This window comes from Atta cephalotes (assembly GCF_000143395.1).
Source record: "Atta cephalotes unplaced genomic scaffold scaffold00018, whole genome shotgun sequence".
NCBI classification, from domain to species: domain Eukaryota; kingdom Metazoa; phylum Arthropoda; class Insecta; order Hymenoptera; family Formicidae; genus Atta; species Atta cephalotes.
Window position 1 is genome coordinate 698,689 of NW_012130082.1, and position 16,225 is coordinate 714,913.

At 40.4% G+C, this 16,225-nt stretch overlaps 1 protein-coding gene across 2 annotated transcripts; it reads right to left on the minus strand.

The window, feature by feature from the left end:
* Positions 1-3,785: 3,785 nt before the first annotated feature.
* LOC105618695 (semaphorin-1A) lies at positions 3,786-15,370 on the minus strand. Of its 2 annotated transcripts, none has more exons than XM_012200224.1 (8): positions 15,285-15,370; positions 11,919-12,328; positions 8,381-8,469; positions 6,360-6,501; positions 5,393-5,741; positions 4,500-5,059; positions 4,160-4,361; positions 3,786-4,065 (listed from the first exon to the last, which is right to left on the minus strand). In XM_012200224.1, the coding sequence occupies exons 1-8, from the start codon at positions 15,296-15,298 to the stop codon at positions 3,786-3,788; spliced, it is 2,046 nt and encodes a 681-aa protein (XP_012055614.1). In that variant the 5' UTR covers positions 15,299-15,370. The 2 variants fall into 2 exon arrangements, with proteins under 2 accessions (XP_012055614.1, XP_012055613.1); XM_012200223.1 differs by having other exon boundaries at positions 4,160-4,370; positions 4,494-5,059.
* Between the last annotated feature and the right edge of the window lie 855 nt (positions 15,371-16,225).

Consider the following 16,225-nt stretch of genomic DNA (forward strand, 5'->3'; position numbering starts at 1 on the left):
CTCTCTCTCTCTCTCTCTCTCTCTCTCTCTCTCTCTCTCTCTCTCTCTCGTTCTTCCTTGAAAAATATTTCATGGTGTACGATCGCCCTGTTTTTCATGCATTACTTGATTCCAACGTTTAGTACAATTCTACGATTTAATATCGCGAGTCTCCCAACTAGTGTCGTTAACATGATTATTAAAACTCGCTAATAAGGTGAACATCCTTACACCTCTGCCTCTCTTACGTCTGTTATCTTTTCGCGTGTCGTGTATGTACGCACGTGTTTATGTATAACCGTGTCCGAGTCTGTGTGCAAGGGGGCCACCTTCCTATCGTTAACGAATACCGTATTGTGCGTCTTCTAACGATTAACCATCACAATGACCAACGATGCCTAGTTTACAATTAATATCTTTGGTATCATATGCCTGAGTCTTCCGTTTACGAAAAAAATCACTAAACAATTATTTATAGAATCTCGTTTGGGTACGGCTACGAGCCGTTGTTTGTCGTATCAAACTTAGAAAAAGATTCGTCCTTCGCGCGACGCGAAACAAGCGATTAAAAATGTTACTTAGCTCCCGAGGGATAATTAAGTGTATCTGCGACAAGGAATGTCGGATTGATTATATGGCAGCTTCAAATCACGTGGAAAATGTTACCACGGGATATGAGATGTTCCTGTTATCGCTACTTGTTTCAAGCACAAAATATCGGTTTTACCTTAAAGTCTACGCCGCGTGGCAGTTTGGATAATTTCCATGTTTATTCATGTATTGTTTGACAATCAATGAAATACCTGTAAGTATGCTTATATCGTCGTTTACTTTTTCTTACGAATTCGTGCTGATTCACGAGGACTACTATTCGATTATGCTATTAATAGAGTAGTTAACAAGTCGCATTGTGATAAACTTTCGTTAATTCTCTAGTAAAGTGTAATGAAGAATAATTTGTGCTTGGAACGGTGATCATTTAAGTAATAATAAAAAGATTTGATCTAAATTTTTACAAGGAATATTTCTCATCCACGCCGATTATAAAAACTTGTAAGAAAAAAATAAACGAACTGAGACTCGCCCTTGGGGGATCTTTTCAGTCTTACCATTTGAGGAATAATTTTTCAACGAGCTCTCGGATATATTCATAGAATTAACAAATTAAACGAGTTAACAATTAATTAAAAAAAAAAGCGATAAGATAGAATCTATAAAAGTTTACAACCTGTAGTTCGTGTACTTGTGTGCGTGTCAAAGAGTTTAGGTTCGATTGTTCACGAAAATTCTATGATCGGTGAAAGACAATTTGCTGGAATGTAGTTTTTTTCGCGACGCCGTAGAATTGCGGGAGACAAAGATGTCAGAAATCAATAATGCGCGCCATTATGACGTACAAATGTACGCATAAAATGGATACAAAAAATTGTAGAAAAAAATATTTATAAAGCGTAACGACGAATTCTAGTGAACAAAAGACCATGAGATTCCATCACCACGTGCGTCCTCGTTTCAGATCCGTCGAGAGAGCCCGATGAGTGAAAAAAAGCCCTCCCCACGTTTCTTTCGCTCCTCCGATGCTCAGAGAGCATCTCATCATATAGAATATATCACATACATGTTTACTTCTCTAAACACACTGAAATAAGAAGCACTTTAAGATAGATGTCTACATACACCATCGGGCCCAGTTTAGATAGACTGATTCTCGTCTTCATTTTCCAATCCTCCTATCTTTTGTAACCCCTAACTTGATGTATATGCTTTTTTGTATATATGTATTATGTACATATAAGCGCTGTGCCTCTCACCTTTTCTCTTTCTCACTTTTTTCACTCTCTATTACGTATAAGTATGTGCAGGCGTCGAGAATGCGCGTCTCCGAAGCATACACAGAACTAGAACCGACATTCGCATACGAGAAACTAGAAAGTAATATCATTTTGAACGATTATTTTAATATATATATATATATATATCCAATGGACAGCAATAACGTAATTGGCGTTAGTTAGCTGTTGCATGGATACATCAATTAACACATTCTTAAATCATGCAATATAGCAATCTCCACGATTTTATGCATAATTTAAATTTTTTAACGTGATAATAAAATATCACTAGATAAGATTCAATATTAAAATGCATAAATTACATTAAATTGCAGACTTTTATTTTTACAATATAATTTAAAAAATGTTATTTTATCAATTCGTTTATCATTTCGTAATTTTCTTCGAATTTAATAATCTTCACGTGGTGTAAATAAACACTCTACGATTTGTAATAAATTAAAAATAAAAATAAAAATAAAATAAAATTACGAAAGAAATGACGAAACAAATAAAAATCTAAATATAAAGACATAGAAATGTTATTATGTACAATTAACTAAACGCATTCCGTATGATCCATTTGATCCAATCGCGAAAAACATTCAATCAACAATCGTCGATCATTATGATCGTCTTCAATTTCGAGGCACGCAGCAATGTTACGTGGTCTATAATGGCACTATCAATCACTCGTATTAAATATTACAACGTTAGAAAAATTGCGTGTTTCGAGTTTGCGGATAGTCTCCTTTAATTGACTTTATGAAAAAAGCCTTGTCGTAATACTATGTTGTGTAGCTTTTTTAATATATTTTCGATATTAATTGTCAATTAATAAAATAGTGGAGATTACGACATTTTGTTGCGAATCATCGCGTAACGTTCGCACTATTTTGTCAATCGAGTCTGATCACCAAAGTTCACTCGAGTTTATAATTCGAGCATCGATAATCGTAGAATCTCTTCTCTTTCTGTATTCAACATGCTCATTCTTTTTGCGGATTAGTGCTAAAGATCTACGATAACCGACAATCGCTACACTAAAATGTTTGCGTTTACCTTATTTATTCTTCAATATGCATGAATAAACGAGCTAATGATCATCATAACGCCTACCGAAATACTTCTGGCTGGAATGTTGTTCCTACGAGAATTACGAAATGTTATATTATAACGTTGCGAATGATTCGCGAATAGGCAACTTGCAAACAAACTGCTCTATACACAACTTGACTCGACGTTTCCCAATGCTCGTGATGAACAACCGATTCCGCAATTTAGAAAATTCGATTACTTATGCAAACAAATAATAACGTCTAGACTCGATCGACGTAAAACTCTAATGTCCTAATTTTTCATTAAGATCAAAGCAATATCAGCATCGAAACGAAAGTTACGCGTAAAATGAGAAGATTTAGGATTGAAGGCAAGAAAGAAAAGTATCGCGGCATCCATCGAAGTACTGCGAGATCTCTGGCCTGGATTCTCCTTTCGATTAGTCGTTCTATACATTTTGGGATAATGCGCTAGGACTGTAGAACGCGCTCTTTCACTCTCTCTCTCATCCCCTCGCGTCGCCGAGTCGAAAGTAAAATACGATAGTGATCGTGATGGCGACGGCGATGACGATGATGATGATGACAATGATGGCGACGACGATGACGACGGTGACGACTATGATCGATAGATGAAGCTGCAAGGTGGCGTTGGCGGCGGTGGTGGCTGCTGGCCGCTCATGGCGATCGGTACGAGGGTGGGCGAGGGTGACGAGGAGGGAGGGGACGGGGAACTCGATGACACACTCGACGATGGCGAGGGCGATTCCAGTGCCCTCGGGCCGGCGAGCTCACGATTTGACTGTCCCCCGGACGTCACAGCGCGACTACTTCTGCTGGCCGTCGTCGCGTTGTGGCGATTGCGCGCTGGCCGTCCTAGGCTCCGGTGACGGCCACCCCCCTCCTCGCTCGTTTCTCAGAGATAAACTTTCTTGACGCTGCGCGTGGTCGCAAAGCCGTCGTTGCGGCGATACGCGTCGCCCTGATGAGAGCGAAGAGTGCCAAAGTTGTCCCCACGAGGACCCCCGCGGAAACCATAGCCGTCCGGGAATTGAAAGAGAGTTTCCGTAGGCGTTGGCGGAGGTTTCCTCATGGTACCTTTTGGGGACTGAAGTTTCGGAGGTTGTGGAACCAGCACTGGTTCCGCATAGGTCACTTCCTCCTGCGGTAGCAGCTTCGGCTCAGGCGCCAGCCTGCTAAATGTGGATAAGCAGACATTACTAAGAGCGGCAAATGGAAAAAAATATTCTTTCGCTGAGTCTGCTCGTCAGGTTGAAGCAAATATCTTACCTGTTCACATTTTGGCGTTGCTCGAAGTATTCGTATTCCGTGTCCGGATATGGTAGATTGTCATCCTCGTCTTTCCTGCATTTTCTGCCGCATAAATAACCGGCTACAAAGCCGACGAACAATGCGGCCAGCGCACCCGCTACTACAGCCATCACGAGAGTTTCCACCGAGTATTGTGGAGGAGGCGTGTCAGCTGCGGATACTTCCGGACCTGCAAATAACAGAATACCATTTCAGTTACGTACGATAATGTAAAACGAGAAATATCGACCGACAAGCTGCATACCTGAATTGTCCTGTTCCTCGTCCTGCATAATATTGATAATTTCACCACCGGGACTGTCCTTATTCGGTATGGAGTCCTGCGGAAACTTGTTCTGATTAGCGGAAATGGCGCCGACGCTGCCGGCGTCTTTGTTAAGACTCTTGCTCGCAGGGCAAGACGCGTGCATTCCGGTCGCGACACTCTGCAGGAACCTGCTGGCGTCTGTCGCTGCCGGGCCGACCAACGCTCTGCATTTATTCTCCACTTTGTCCCAGGCGCAGTACGGATCTTGCAGAGCCACGCATTCGCTGCATGATAGTATTCTATCGCTATAGCAACGATGGAGTCTTAACGCTTGCACCTGACTATCAGCGATAACCACCAATCGACCGTCCTCGAGGCCGTCGCCCGCCTGCGAGGCTCGAACAACCTTGATGCCGCGAACCGGTACTGTCGGTGGAAACGCCTGTATCTCCTCGATTACGACTGGACTAACTTTCTGATGAGAATCGGCAGACTCGGCGTTTACCGCTTTAATCACCTTACCGTTGTCCGTGCCGATGAAGAGAACGTCATAAGTCTTGCCGCCTGGAGTCTTCACTTGAGGATCCACGGCGATTTGAGTGAATCTGTAACTAGATTAGAAGAATCATGTTATCAATACCTCTCTCTCTCTCTCTCCCGACTGTATCATCGACGTATAAACACACGAAACGACCAATTTACATGTTGTGATTCACTCGCAGCGTTTCGCTATACTACGAAAAAAAAGGTCCGCAGGGAAAATAAAAAACGTTTATCAACGTCGGGCATACAGTAATGTAAACCGCGCACTCGCATGGATGCAAAAACACACGACGCGGTGATGCGCGATGAAAGCTCCGAAAGCGTGGCTCCGTGCGCGCCTAGTTTGCGTTCAATTTGGATTTCGGCTCGCGGCCGAAATCTCTCGAGCGATTTTCACTTACTGGAAACTGGTACGTATAACGATCGGCTGGCCGAAAAAGCTCGGCACTGACTCGTCCATCAGTGAATGCGTGTTGATGAAGTTGAGCGTCAGATCTGGCAGTGTGCGCGAATCGTTGGTGCATTGACCGGGCCGCGGATCTGGCACCTTCGTGTCCTGCACTGGTAACCAATTGGAGTTCATAGCACTCTGCTCTTTGAAATTGCCAGCGAAGGTATCGGCGATATCCTGCAGCGAGAACGCACATACCGCCGAGCCGCTTATGCTGTTCACCGGTGTTGTGAAGGTACCGTAAATGAGTTGGGCCGATGTGCCGCCGTATTGGCCCGAGATCAATTCAGTCGTTGACTCTGCGATCGAGATATTTCTTAAATTGCTTGGAGAATGTATCCTCGAAAATGCAATGGTATACAATGAAAAAGAAACCTATATGTGTTGGAAATGGTCTACTCACGTTCTTAATAGTTCTTAGTAGTTTGTTGTGTGGAATTTTTTTCACATATTTGAAGTCTTAATTTGACATAATGTGATTATGTTAAAGATTTTATATTAAATTGATATTCAACATTTCTTAGTGACACAATTTATAGATAAGTGAACAAATAACGTAAAAATAAAACGTTCTAAAATGTAAATTCTAAGGTAGATGAATAAAATGGATTAATTTAACATAAATGTTAATTTTACTGAAAAAAATACATTTCCACGGTTTGTTTACAAACTGTGTCAGCGTTACCTTCTTGTGTTTCTTCTTTAATATAATATTTGTTACTACCTTTTAACATATTCATCTTGTGTTGAATTAACACATAAATTTGAATGAATCGTTTAGGACACGTAAAGTATATTAAATTTAATATTTTTCCAACAATGTATAGATATTATACTTAGAAGACAATGGGCGATATAACGAAAAACTCGCATGGTCCATGGTAGCATACGAGCGATACATATATCTGTCTACTTACGTATCTCGTTAAAGTAGAATGGAAAATCTCCAGTGACGGAACAATTGAGACGCGACTTCAAGAAGGATGTCCACCTGTTACGGAAACGATGCGGTCCGCCCCGGTCGTATTTACAGACTCGCGCCACGCGAGAGTAGACGGCCTGTGAACACGAAAATTGCGTCTCGTAAATTTCACTGTAGAGAGCGTAAGGCGAGAAAATTTTATTTTCCTCCCTCTACTTTCCAAAAAATGTGTCACGAGGAAAAAGGACGAGCGAATGAATGAGGAAATCTAGTTTCAGCTTTTACGCGCGCTATTAAAGTGACACGCACGTTTCCGGGTAGCACAAAGCGTCGCATAAAGATTGCCGCGAAACTTCCTGCGCGGAGCAGCCTGTACGAAATTTACCGTACCGTAACTTTTAGAAAAAATGCGATTTGCAAAATACACTGTGGAATATACTGCACGTAAAGAGGACAAAACGAGCGCGGGTGATTTAGAGGAAAATTTATCGTGACCTGTAATTAAAATAGAATTCGCGAGCGTGTACTCGAGCACGTAAACGAATATAAAACGGGAGAAAACGGAACGCTCGCGCGATTTCGAAGATTTCGGAATGATTTATTGTGCCCCGTCGAGATTATAAATTTATTCCGGGCCGCATAAAATTTCTCTGCGACGTTCGCCCGCGGGAGGAGCCGCAATCTTTATCCATAATTCCGTGCGTCCCAACTTTTTCCTCGCTTGGATTTATCCCTTCGCTCGCCGTAAAATTATGCGTCATTATCAGAGAGCACGGAAAGCCTGGCTCCGCCTTTGACAATAAGTCGAGCTTCGACTTAAGCTTCGTCCACAATGAATCCGACGCTCACAGTTCTCACTGCCGCAGGCATGGCACACCCGGAGACGTTCGCTTGTGTAACGAAGAGGAGAAGTGACTTCTAAAAGCTTGATCTTCAATGCGAAACGACGGGCAAAAGAAATCGTAATCGCCTTACTCGCCATTAAAAAAACGTCCAGGGAGAGTAACCGACGCGACTACGAACTCGTTTTCGCGAAACTTTCGCGCGTATTATCCGGATCCAACGCGAAACTTAATCTCATCCGACGCGATTCTTCCATTCTATTGTTATCCGTTGACCGTGCGCTAATTCGTCGAACAAAATATTGTGACGGGATTTTTATAGTCGCGAGCCAGGTCTTTATCATGCAAATTTCGATTCGCCGTGAAAAGGCCGAAGTATTAAATCGTACGCGTGAAAATGACGCGACGGAAGTTAATGGTGAAACTAGTGCTGTTTAAGGGGATGTTGTGTGACATCATCTGTAATACCAACATTTCGTACTTTTTCATTTTCTTCGTTTTCCTCATACAGAATAAAAAAAATCCTTCTCCAGAATAAAAGGAAATACACAAATAGTTATAGGAAACTAGAAATCTATAATGTATGAAAAATAAAAAAAAATTGTAAAGAAATATGTAAACTACAATTTTCTGTCATCACGTAGGTTATTTCTTCACATGATATAAATAATTCCAAACATATATTCAACAAAAAGTAATTTCTCCATATTTAAAATAAGAATATAAAGAGATCTTCAAATTATGGTATTTTGAAGCTTATAAGAGAAGTAAATGGAAAAATACGATTTGAGTATAGATAGTTTAATGTGATATACAGGAGAGGAAGAAATGTACGTAATGCGTTTCTTGATATTTTACTTAATATACGTAATATTTTGCTTAATGTATATAATTTTGTATTTGCAATTAACAAATCTATTTTATCGATCAAGTTTAATCGTGGCTCTAGCATTCCCTTAAGCGAGTATCGCTTTCTTTAACTGCATGATTGATTTTTATCATTTAGACCAACGCGAATGCATACACTGCGGTTCCACAGTGCTCGAGATTTTCAAAAGACGGACATCTCCGTTTACGGCAATCCAATAATTGCGAGCTACGCGATTCCATCCTCTGGAAATTTATGTGGGTGTAAGGTGATATATACGACGATTAATTGCCGACGATTCCTTACCTTGCCGCAATTGATATATTCTACAGCGGTCTCTCTAAAGAAGAAGTAGACGAAGTCTCCTTGGGACATGGAGCTCACGAAGTTCGGTGCTGCAATTAGAATATGTAGCCATTATTACTGACTGCTATTGCCAGCGTACACGGCGATAGTAAATGACGTCATAAATTCCTCTTATAAATAAATGAGCGTAATAACCACCTACTGGAACGCAATCGATGGTGTGTAATAAAGCAGACAACGCTCATACAGTACCCGGAAAATAAGGGTTGGGATCTCGCCGCGATTTATTTAAAAACTTCTATTTCTACTTGACGTCGCGCGATGAACATTAATTCTCGCGCGTTCGAGCGGCTCAAAAAGTTAAGGCAACCGAAAGTACAGTTATTTATGCCAACTAACGTTCCCCTTAATTGTGCCATTAATTCCGACAAACGCGGTAATTAATTGGGTGTAATCACCGGCGATTAAGTGCATCAAGACACTCACGTTGACAAACGACGCATTAGGCTAATTATTAACGCTCGAAAATTACGTACAACTCCGCTGTTGATGATCATCATCCCATCGGTAAAACAACGAACGCAAAAATGAATCAAACCGTGAAGAGTCGTGACTCGGACGCGAAAGTTTAATGTCGACATCAAAGACATATAACATCCAAGTATACACCACTGCCAATAAGCCGGCTACGTGTAAGGAGCCCTTTTATTTTCTCTCGGTTATTTCAACGCCGTCGCCCGGTAAAACGCTGCCACCGTCGTCGCCGTCGTCGCGTCGCGGTTCCGGTCGACCGTCCGATAAAGTGGGAAAACTTTATCGATTTATTAACTTGACAGGGTTTTCATAAGCTTCTTAGGATTCATAAAGTAATATTAATCTCGCCACGCCACGTAGGTATATCCGAACGACCCGTCGCTCTCCGCCCCATAAATTCTCCTCGTTTTACCCAACCCCTTAGCGAGAGAGCTCTCCTCCAGCTCTCCTATCTCTTTCTCTCTCCCTCTATCTGTCGTCGCTGGTTCGCTTCCTTCCTTCCTTCCTTCCTTCCTCACTTCCTTTCCACCTCGCGTCCCACGTCGCGTTTAACTGCACCTCCGTGCCCGAGACAAAGTGCCGTAGAAAATTCGCGGTGAAGATCGGAGCCTTTTCCCGAAAGGGAAACACTTCCGTCGTACTCCCAAGTCTCACCTTTCTTGAACTCCCTCCGCGACCGATTAGAGAAAAATGCCTTTCCCAGACGACACAGTCCGTCGTCGTTTCTTCGCGTCTTTCGCGTCTTTCGCGTCTCGCCAGGAATTATTCGTCCAGAGATTTTCGATTCGCGATTTGCCGAGGGAGCGATACGGAGGTTCGGGGCGTAGGATGGCGGCGAGATAGAATTGAATTTTCGACGGACGAAGAGAAAATCAATATTGTCCAACGGGTGGAGAAACTTGATTAGCGCTCTCGTACACCGTTCAATTAAAATACCCCTGGTGGACTGGAGGCCCCCGTTGTCTCCGCCTCGAGCAAAGTGACGTATCAATTTTAACACCGTGACGACGAAGACGTACAGTACTTTGAAGTTATGTATAATACACCGTAGTATAACGCTAAGAAAACCAGTTTTTAATTTATTAAATCCACAAAGGATCTCTATATGCGACGTATGAGCAGCAATGTTAGGCGAACAAAGAACTCGTCGATAACCATGGAAATCATAGCGTATATCAACATGTTTCAAAAAGTGCGATAAAAATCTGTTGTGTCTACAACGTTAATTAAAATCGTGTTTAAATTTCGTTAAATGGAAGAGAAAAAAAAACGTGCGGTATATTTTCGTATATTTTGAATATATCCAAATAAAAAAAATATGAAATCATGTAAAAATTCTGGACATCGAATGGAATAAAATCCCACTCGGTTGAATATGATTTAAATAATAATGACATTTTGTTAGTTAAAAGTCATAGCAGTTAGCTGACTGTGTGATATCGCGTTCCTGTTATAGACGGTCTATATTACGATGCAACGGGGTCGCATTACAATCTCTAGAGCAAATTTCAAGCCGATGGGCACAGCAGCGCGCTGTTCTGTCGTTACACGAGCCCGGAAGATCCGCGGAATAATCTTGGAGCAAGTACGATGAGAGGGAGAGAGAAAGAGAGAGCTTAGAGAACCACGTACACGCACGGTTAATCCCAGAATTACATCGTGTGGATTAGGAGCAGCGAAGGGCACACACGGTCGCGGCTACGATCGCGCGACATTTCCGCGAATAATTTTCCTGGAGCGGGCGCGCGCGTCGGATTTTCAAAGTCGACCCGGCGCGACCGAAACTTGGCGTGCAAATATTGAATCAAACTCGCAGTTGAACTTTAATGGACACGGATGTGTATTATGCGGGAGCTGCCGAGGAATTTTCAAACATTCAGACACGTGTTTATCCCGGCGGTCACTTCGCGCCCGAGAGAGATCGCATTTGACGGCGGTATAACGAGGTCGATAATGGACAATAATTATGTCGCATCGGAATATTAATAGGATAATTTCAGAAGTTGGTAAGCGCGGTAAAACGATGTGATTAAAGTTGTGCATGAGAACGATAATAGCCTCAGTGGCAACCTGACGAACTACGTGAAATATAAGCGACGCCGCGAAAAGTTTCATGCAATTCCATTCATTCGGGAATTCCCTTTTCTTCATAGTACGGGATTCCGTCTGGCTTATTGATCATTTTTATTTAATATCGGATCATCACAGTCCACCTCCATTCCGAAACTTCTCTTATTCGATCCTCTGGATAATGTGAATCCCAGTAACTTTCTTCCGTAAACTTCTGCAGATACTTTCGATAAATGCGCGACTATTGTCTTATTGTTAAGAAACGCGGAGTTCGCAAGGCGCTGGGACTGAGAGTCGATACAGAAACGCAAACTTCCAAGAGATACAAATAACGGGTCTTTCGCTACAACTCCTTGCAATTAGAAAGTAAAGATTAAATTAATCGGATCTCGGGTTATAAGCTATCTATCGCATCCAATTAGTTCGATCTAATTGCGATCCGATCTGGTGACTCTTAGAATCGCTATTTGCAGAGAAATCGTCTTCGATATCTTGGTACAATTAGAAACGATAAATAACTAAAATAAATTAATCCAAGCGTTTCTAGAATAAATATTTCATCTTATAATTATAAGTAAAATTATCATTTTACAAAAATAACGTTAGAAATTATAAAATGTCTTTTAAAATAACACTCTACATTTGATAAACACTCTACATTTGATAATCTACAACTTGCCGCGTTAATAATAACTTACAGTTTTCCGCGATGAAAATTAATATTCGGAGTTTCGATCATTAACTACCGACTTCAAACCGCACTTGTCACCATGTCGAATTAATGGCAAAAGCGCGCCGCGAAAATGAAAATTGATATCCCGAGTTGCGATCGGAGTTAACCGCCGACTTTCAATGTAAATCAGCAGAACGCGATCATTAAGCATCATCAATCACCCAGGCGAGAATTGACGATTGGATTAGCCTTCTCACTCACCGTTCAGACTCATCGAGTCGTACTGCTCGGTCTGCAGTGGCTCCCTATAGATTATCGGGTCCATACCCGCGAAATCAGCGACCGTGCCGGTGTAGAGTTCACCGTCGACATAGACGAAGGTACTGTTGTGTTGTGGGTCATACGGGCACCTAGCCTGACCGCCCTTCTCCTTCACAATTGTGTAGTTGCCCGCGTGTACCGTATAATCACGGCACATGGGCTTGAAGGCGTTGGTAGCACACACGAAGAGATTGTTCGGCCCGGTCTTCACGAGGATACGAATGTAATTCTGGCAGTTTTCCTCGGGTGTACCTTTGACGACACACATCTTCACGTCGTTCTCTGTCGAGTACCATGTCAGCCTCTGCTGCTCCGTCAAGTCGGTCAGACTGAGATTATGCACGAGATTTCTAAAACAAGATATAATAGTTAATTGATTATTTATTTACGATTATATATTTAAAAATGAAGATTCCTTCATGGAAAGAACGGTTCTACTAAAGTAAATAAATATTAATAAAAGTAAATATTAAATATTTAAGTAGATACAGATCTGAAAATAATTTTGTTTGAATCATCAAAATAATTATGTAGAAGTTTTAAAATTCTAACAACCAATTTAAGCATTTTACATAATTATTTTGATAGGATAATGAACGGTTACATCTAAGTAGGAATATATCAAACTTCTATGACAAGAATTTAATGCAATCTCTATTGAATAAATTTTTATAAAAAGAATGTCCTTTCAAAAATCTTCTTTAAATTCTAAACTGACATGGTCAGTCTAGTATCTTTCGTATTACGAACGTTATTACGAGTACCAGAGAAGCAAAAGGACTCTAATGTACGTTAGATGGAGAGGAAAGAGTTTCCAAGTTGTAAAGTTAGATGCCTAAAGTAGACATCAACGGAGCGGAGCAAGGCTGTCTGGTTAGCACGGATTTAGCTGAGAAAGCGGCGCTTGTGAAGTTTCGGCAGTCGATCGTTAACTCTTCTTCATTAAGCACTCCGCCGTATGCTTAGAAGCACTTTAAAGAGGAAGAATCTCTCCGCGCTCGGTGCTAGTAACGTCGGCTGCGCCGATCGGATTTTGCCGACCGCAGAATAATCGCGAGGTATTCTCATATTATAAGCCCGACATAACGAGCAAGAAACAAATTTTCATATCATCGACAGTGTGCACACGGCGGTCATGATGGCGGCGGCGGCGGCGCTCGGCAAATCGGCCGAGCAATTAGTGTAATCCGATCAATAACGAACGAGCCTGGATATGTATCAGAGTTCATTCACGCACAATGCATTTAATCTGTGTACGACCTGATTATCGCTGCTTCTGCCGACTGATTTCAACGTTGGAACAGCGTGCATTTAGCACATACGAAACATGAATAGAGTTATCTGCGTGCACGCTCGAGAATCCGAGGAAGAATAAGGGGGAAAAAAAAGAAAGCGCGCTAATCGATCAACTGAGGGCATAATCAAATCGTTTGAATACATCCCTTAATGACGAAATTCAAAGCCTGCATTTATATAGATATATAATTTATACATATTTATAAAATAATTGTAGACGCAATATACAGGATATCTCTATCAGAATTAACGGACTAACTGCGAGAACAGATTCTATAAGTGGAAATAAGAAAAAAGTGTTAAATATGAAGAAATGCTTAACTACAAAATTATAAACATTTAAATAGAACATGAAATAAGAAACAAAAAAATTTTCTATTGTGCAGAAAATCCAAGTGTACATTTTGTATACGGAAAGAATTGTCCGATAAATTCTGAGATCCTGTATATTGCATCTACAATTACACATTATTTTACACTGTATTCTTTAAATTTTAATACGATACTATATACGTTTAGCCCCTAAATTTCTTAGTGAAACCTCACTCCAAGAAAGTGAAAATGCAACCATCTTTGAAAAAAAGTGAAAATATTTCACTTTTTGAGAAAAAGTAATGATTTTTACTCTTTTTAGAATAAAATCTCACTTTTTTTAAGTGAAAATTCATTTTAAAAAGAGTGAAAATCATTACTTTTTTTCAAGACGTGAAACATTTTCATTTTTTTTTCAAGAATGATTGTTTACTTTCTTGGAGTGATGAAATTTCACTGTAAGAAATTTAGAGTGCACTCTTTGTGAGTAACTTTATTGTACTTGTAAGAAATTTTATAATAAAGATCAATACGCAGAAATAGTATTACAAAATGTTTGATATTACAAACAATAAGTATTCAAGTTTAATTCATACATGACTCATCAATAATCGATTGAATATATCCAACAGTGTTAATGTGACATCTATTGTTATATTTGACATGATTAATTATCTCATTAGGGAATATAGTGCTACATAATAATTTTTGTTTATATACATTCAACGAAATTGATCATTTATTAGCTTTTAATGAATAAAATGTAATGAATAAAACAAATAAATTGCGATATGTTGTATTAAAGATATTTTTCGAGACCTACCTTTGTTTAGTGATAATATCTGTTCTGATACCTCTTTACAATGAATATTAGAGAATGAAATTATTATACAACTTGGAGTACAATGCCGATTAATAATGCATTTTAAAAGCTGTATACAATTGTGATACGATTAGCAGTATCATTGTCAAACAGGAAATTAATAATGACGACGTTTCAACAAATCCATGATGATACACACATATAATTAACTTTAACGATTAAAATGATCATTATAGCTGTTAAAGTCCATTCCAGGATAACGATCAATGCATAATTTAATGTAATCGCAATTAAAAATCCGCACTCTTGGCCAAGCGGAGATTTCGCGAATGTTTTCCACATGCCACCGCACACAAAGTGCCGCCGGCAGAATTCCAAATCGACTTTAATCAAGAGAAGTCGGCTAGGAGTTGGATTAAAAAATATTCTTGCATTGAGAAAAATTTCTGGGTGAAAATGAACGAGCCAAGAGATTCAGATCATATCAATCAGAATTCTGATCATCAACTAGAATTACAATAGATTCAACGAAAAAATTCTGATTTGTCCATTTTTTATTAGAATCTCATTAGAATTAATGCAACCAGTTATTTTTTCCAACATGGACAAGTATTCAATTTACGCGATGAAACGAGTTTACACGTAATATATAGAAGGAATTACACGATTTTCGATCTACTTCATGATCACCAACGTTCTCGAGCGCTCGTGCAGACAGTGGCGCAATGATACGTCGGAAGATGGATAGGTGGGAGGACTAAGAGGAGACTATAGGAAGCAACGAGAGGCGAAGGGGAAGAGGAATAAGAAGAAGTGGAAGAAGAAGAAGCGGCTCTTTAATTAAAGCACTAGCTTCAAATGAATCCTCTATTTACCTTCCGCCGACCATAAGATAGTTCCCGTCCCTGAGCACCAACCGAAAGTAGTCTGTGTGCGTCTCGTTTCCCGTAAACCTGAACACATCCTCCGCACCTGGAAAAGAAAAGCAGAGGAAAGGTTTCGGATTAGTTTTTGTTCTATCGTTTGAAAAGTGGAATTACCTTATTCTATCTAATTAGCCGTCGACGGCCATCGACGTTGCTCTTTTGTGACAGTCGACGGTTCGTCCTCCCCATCCCACCCTTCCTCCCCCTGCCGCGCCGCCGCGAAAGACCGGAAGCCGGCTTTAATAAGCGTAATAAGCTTCCTTTTGACCACGGACTCGATGAACAATGCTGATCGATTATTAGCGAACTGTGAGCAGTCTTTCTTAACTTCACTAGTTGGAAAAAAAAACGATTCCATTATTCGTTAATTATCTATTGACCACAATTCGCGAAGTTGATGTTTTGTACATTTTTTCAGTGCATTAAAATCGATTGCCGAATTCAAGCGTAACATGAATACTGCAGAAGGATTGACGTAATGACACGTACTGCAATTTCGTTATACTTTACATTCAAACCTCGTGAATTTTGTACACCGTATTTCTGCCCGTACAAAATGTTCTTTCGGACAACGAAATAGTCATGTTCAACATCTGCGAAGCGAAACGTTAATGAACGCCTCACTGGATCCCCGAGTGTAATAAGCAGAAATTTCCGGGGCAATCAATGGCGATCGTAGCAATCTCGGATCCGGTGCATGCAATTCGGGACATATGCATAAATTGCTTTGCCACACTGACGACGCGCAGCATATGTAGCATGCGAGAAAGCAATACGAGCTTATTAAATATTAGTGCGTCATATGTGACGTATAAAAAGAAATATGCTCCTCAATAATAATGTTTTACGATAACAATAAATAGAATACAATAAATAATTGTTTTTAACAT

Excerpts from the sequence above, each read along its gene's own strand:
- LOC105618695 (XM_012200223.1), bottom strand. Across the intron at positions 6,502-8,380 it reads AATATATCAATTGCGGCAAG|GCCGTCTACTCTCGCGTGGC; the intron begins GTAAGGAATCGT and ends TCGTGTTCACAG. Across the intron at positions 5,742-6,359 it reads ATTCTACTTTAACGAGATAC|AGTCAACGACTGAATTGATC; the intron begins GTAAGTAGACAG and ends TCTCGATCGCAG.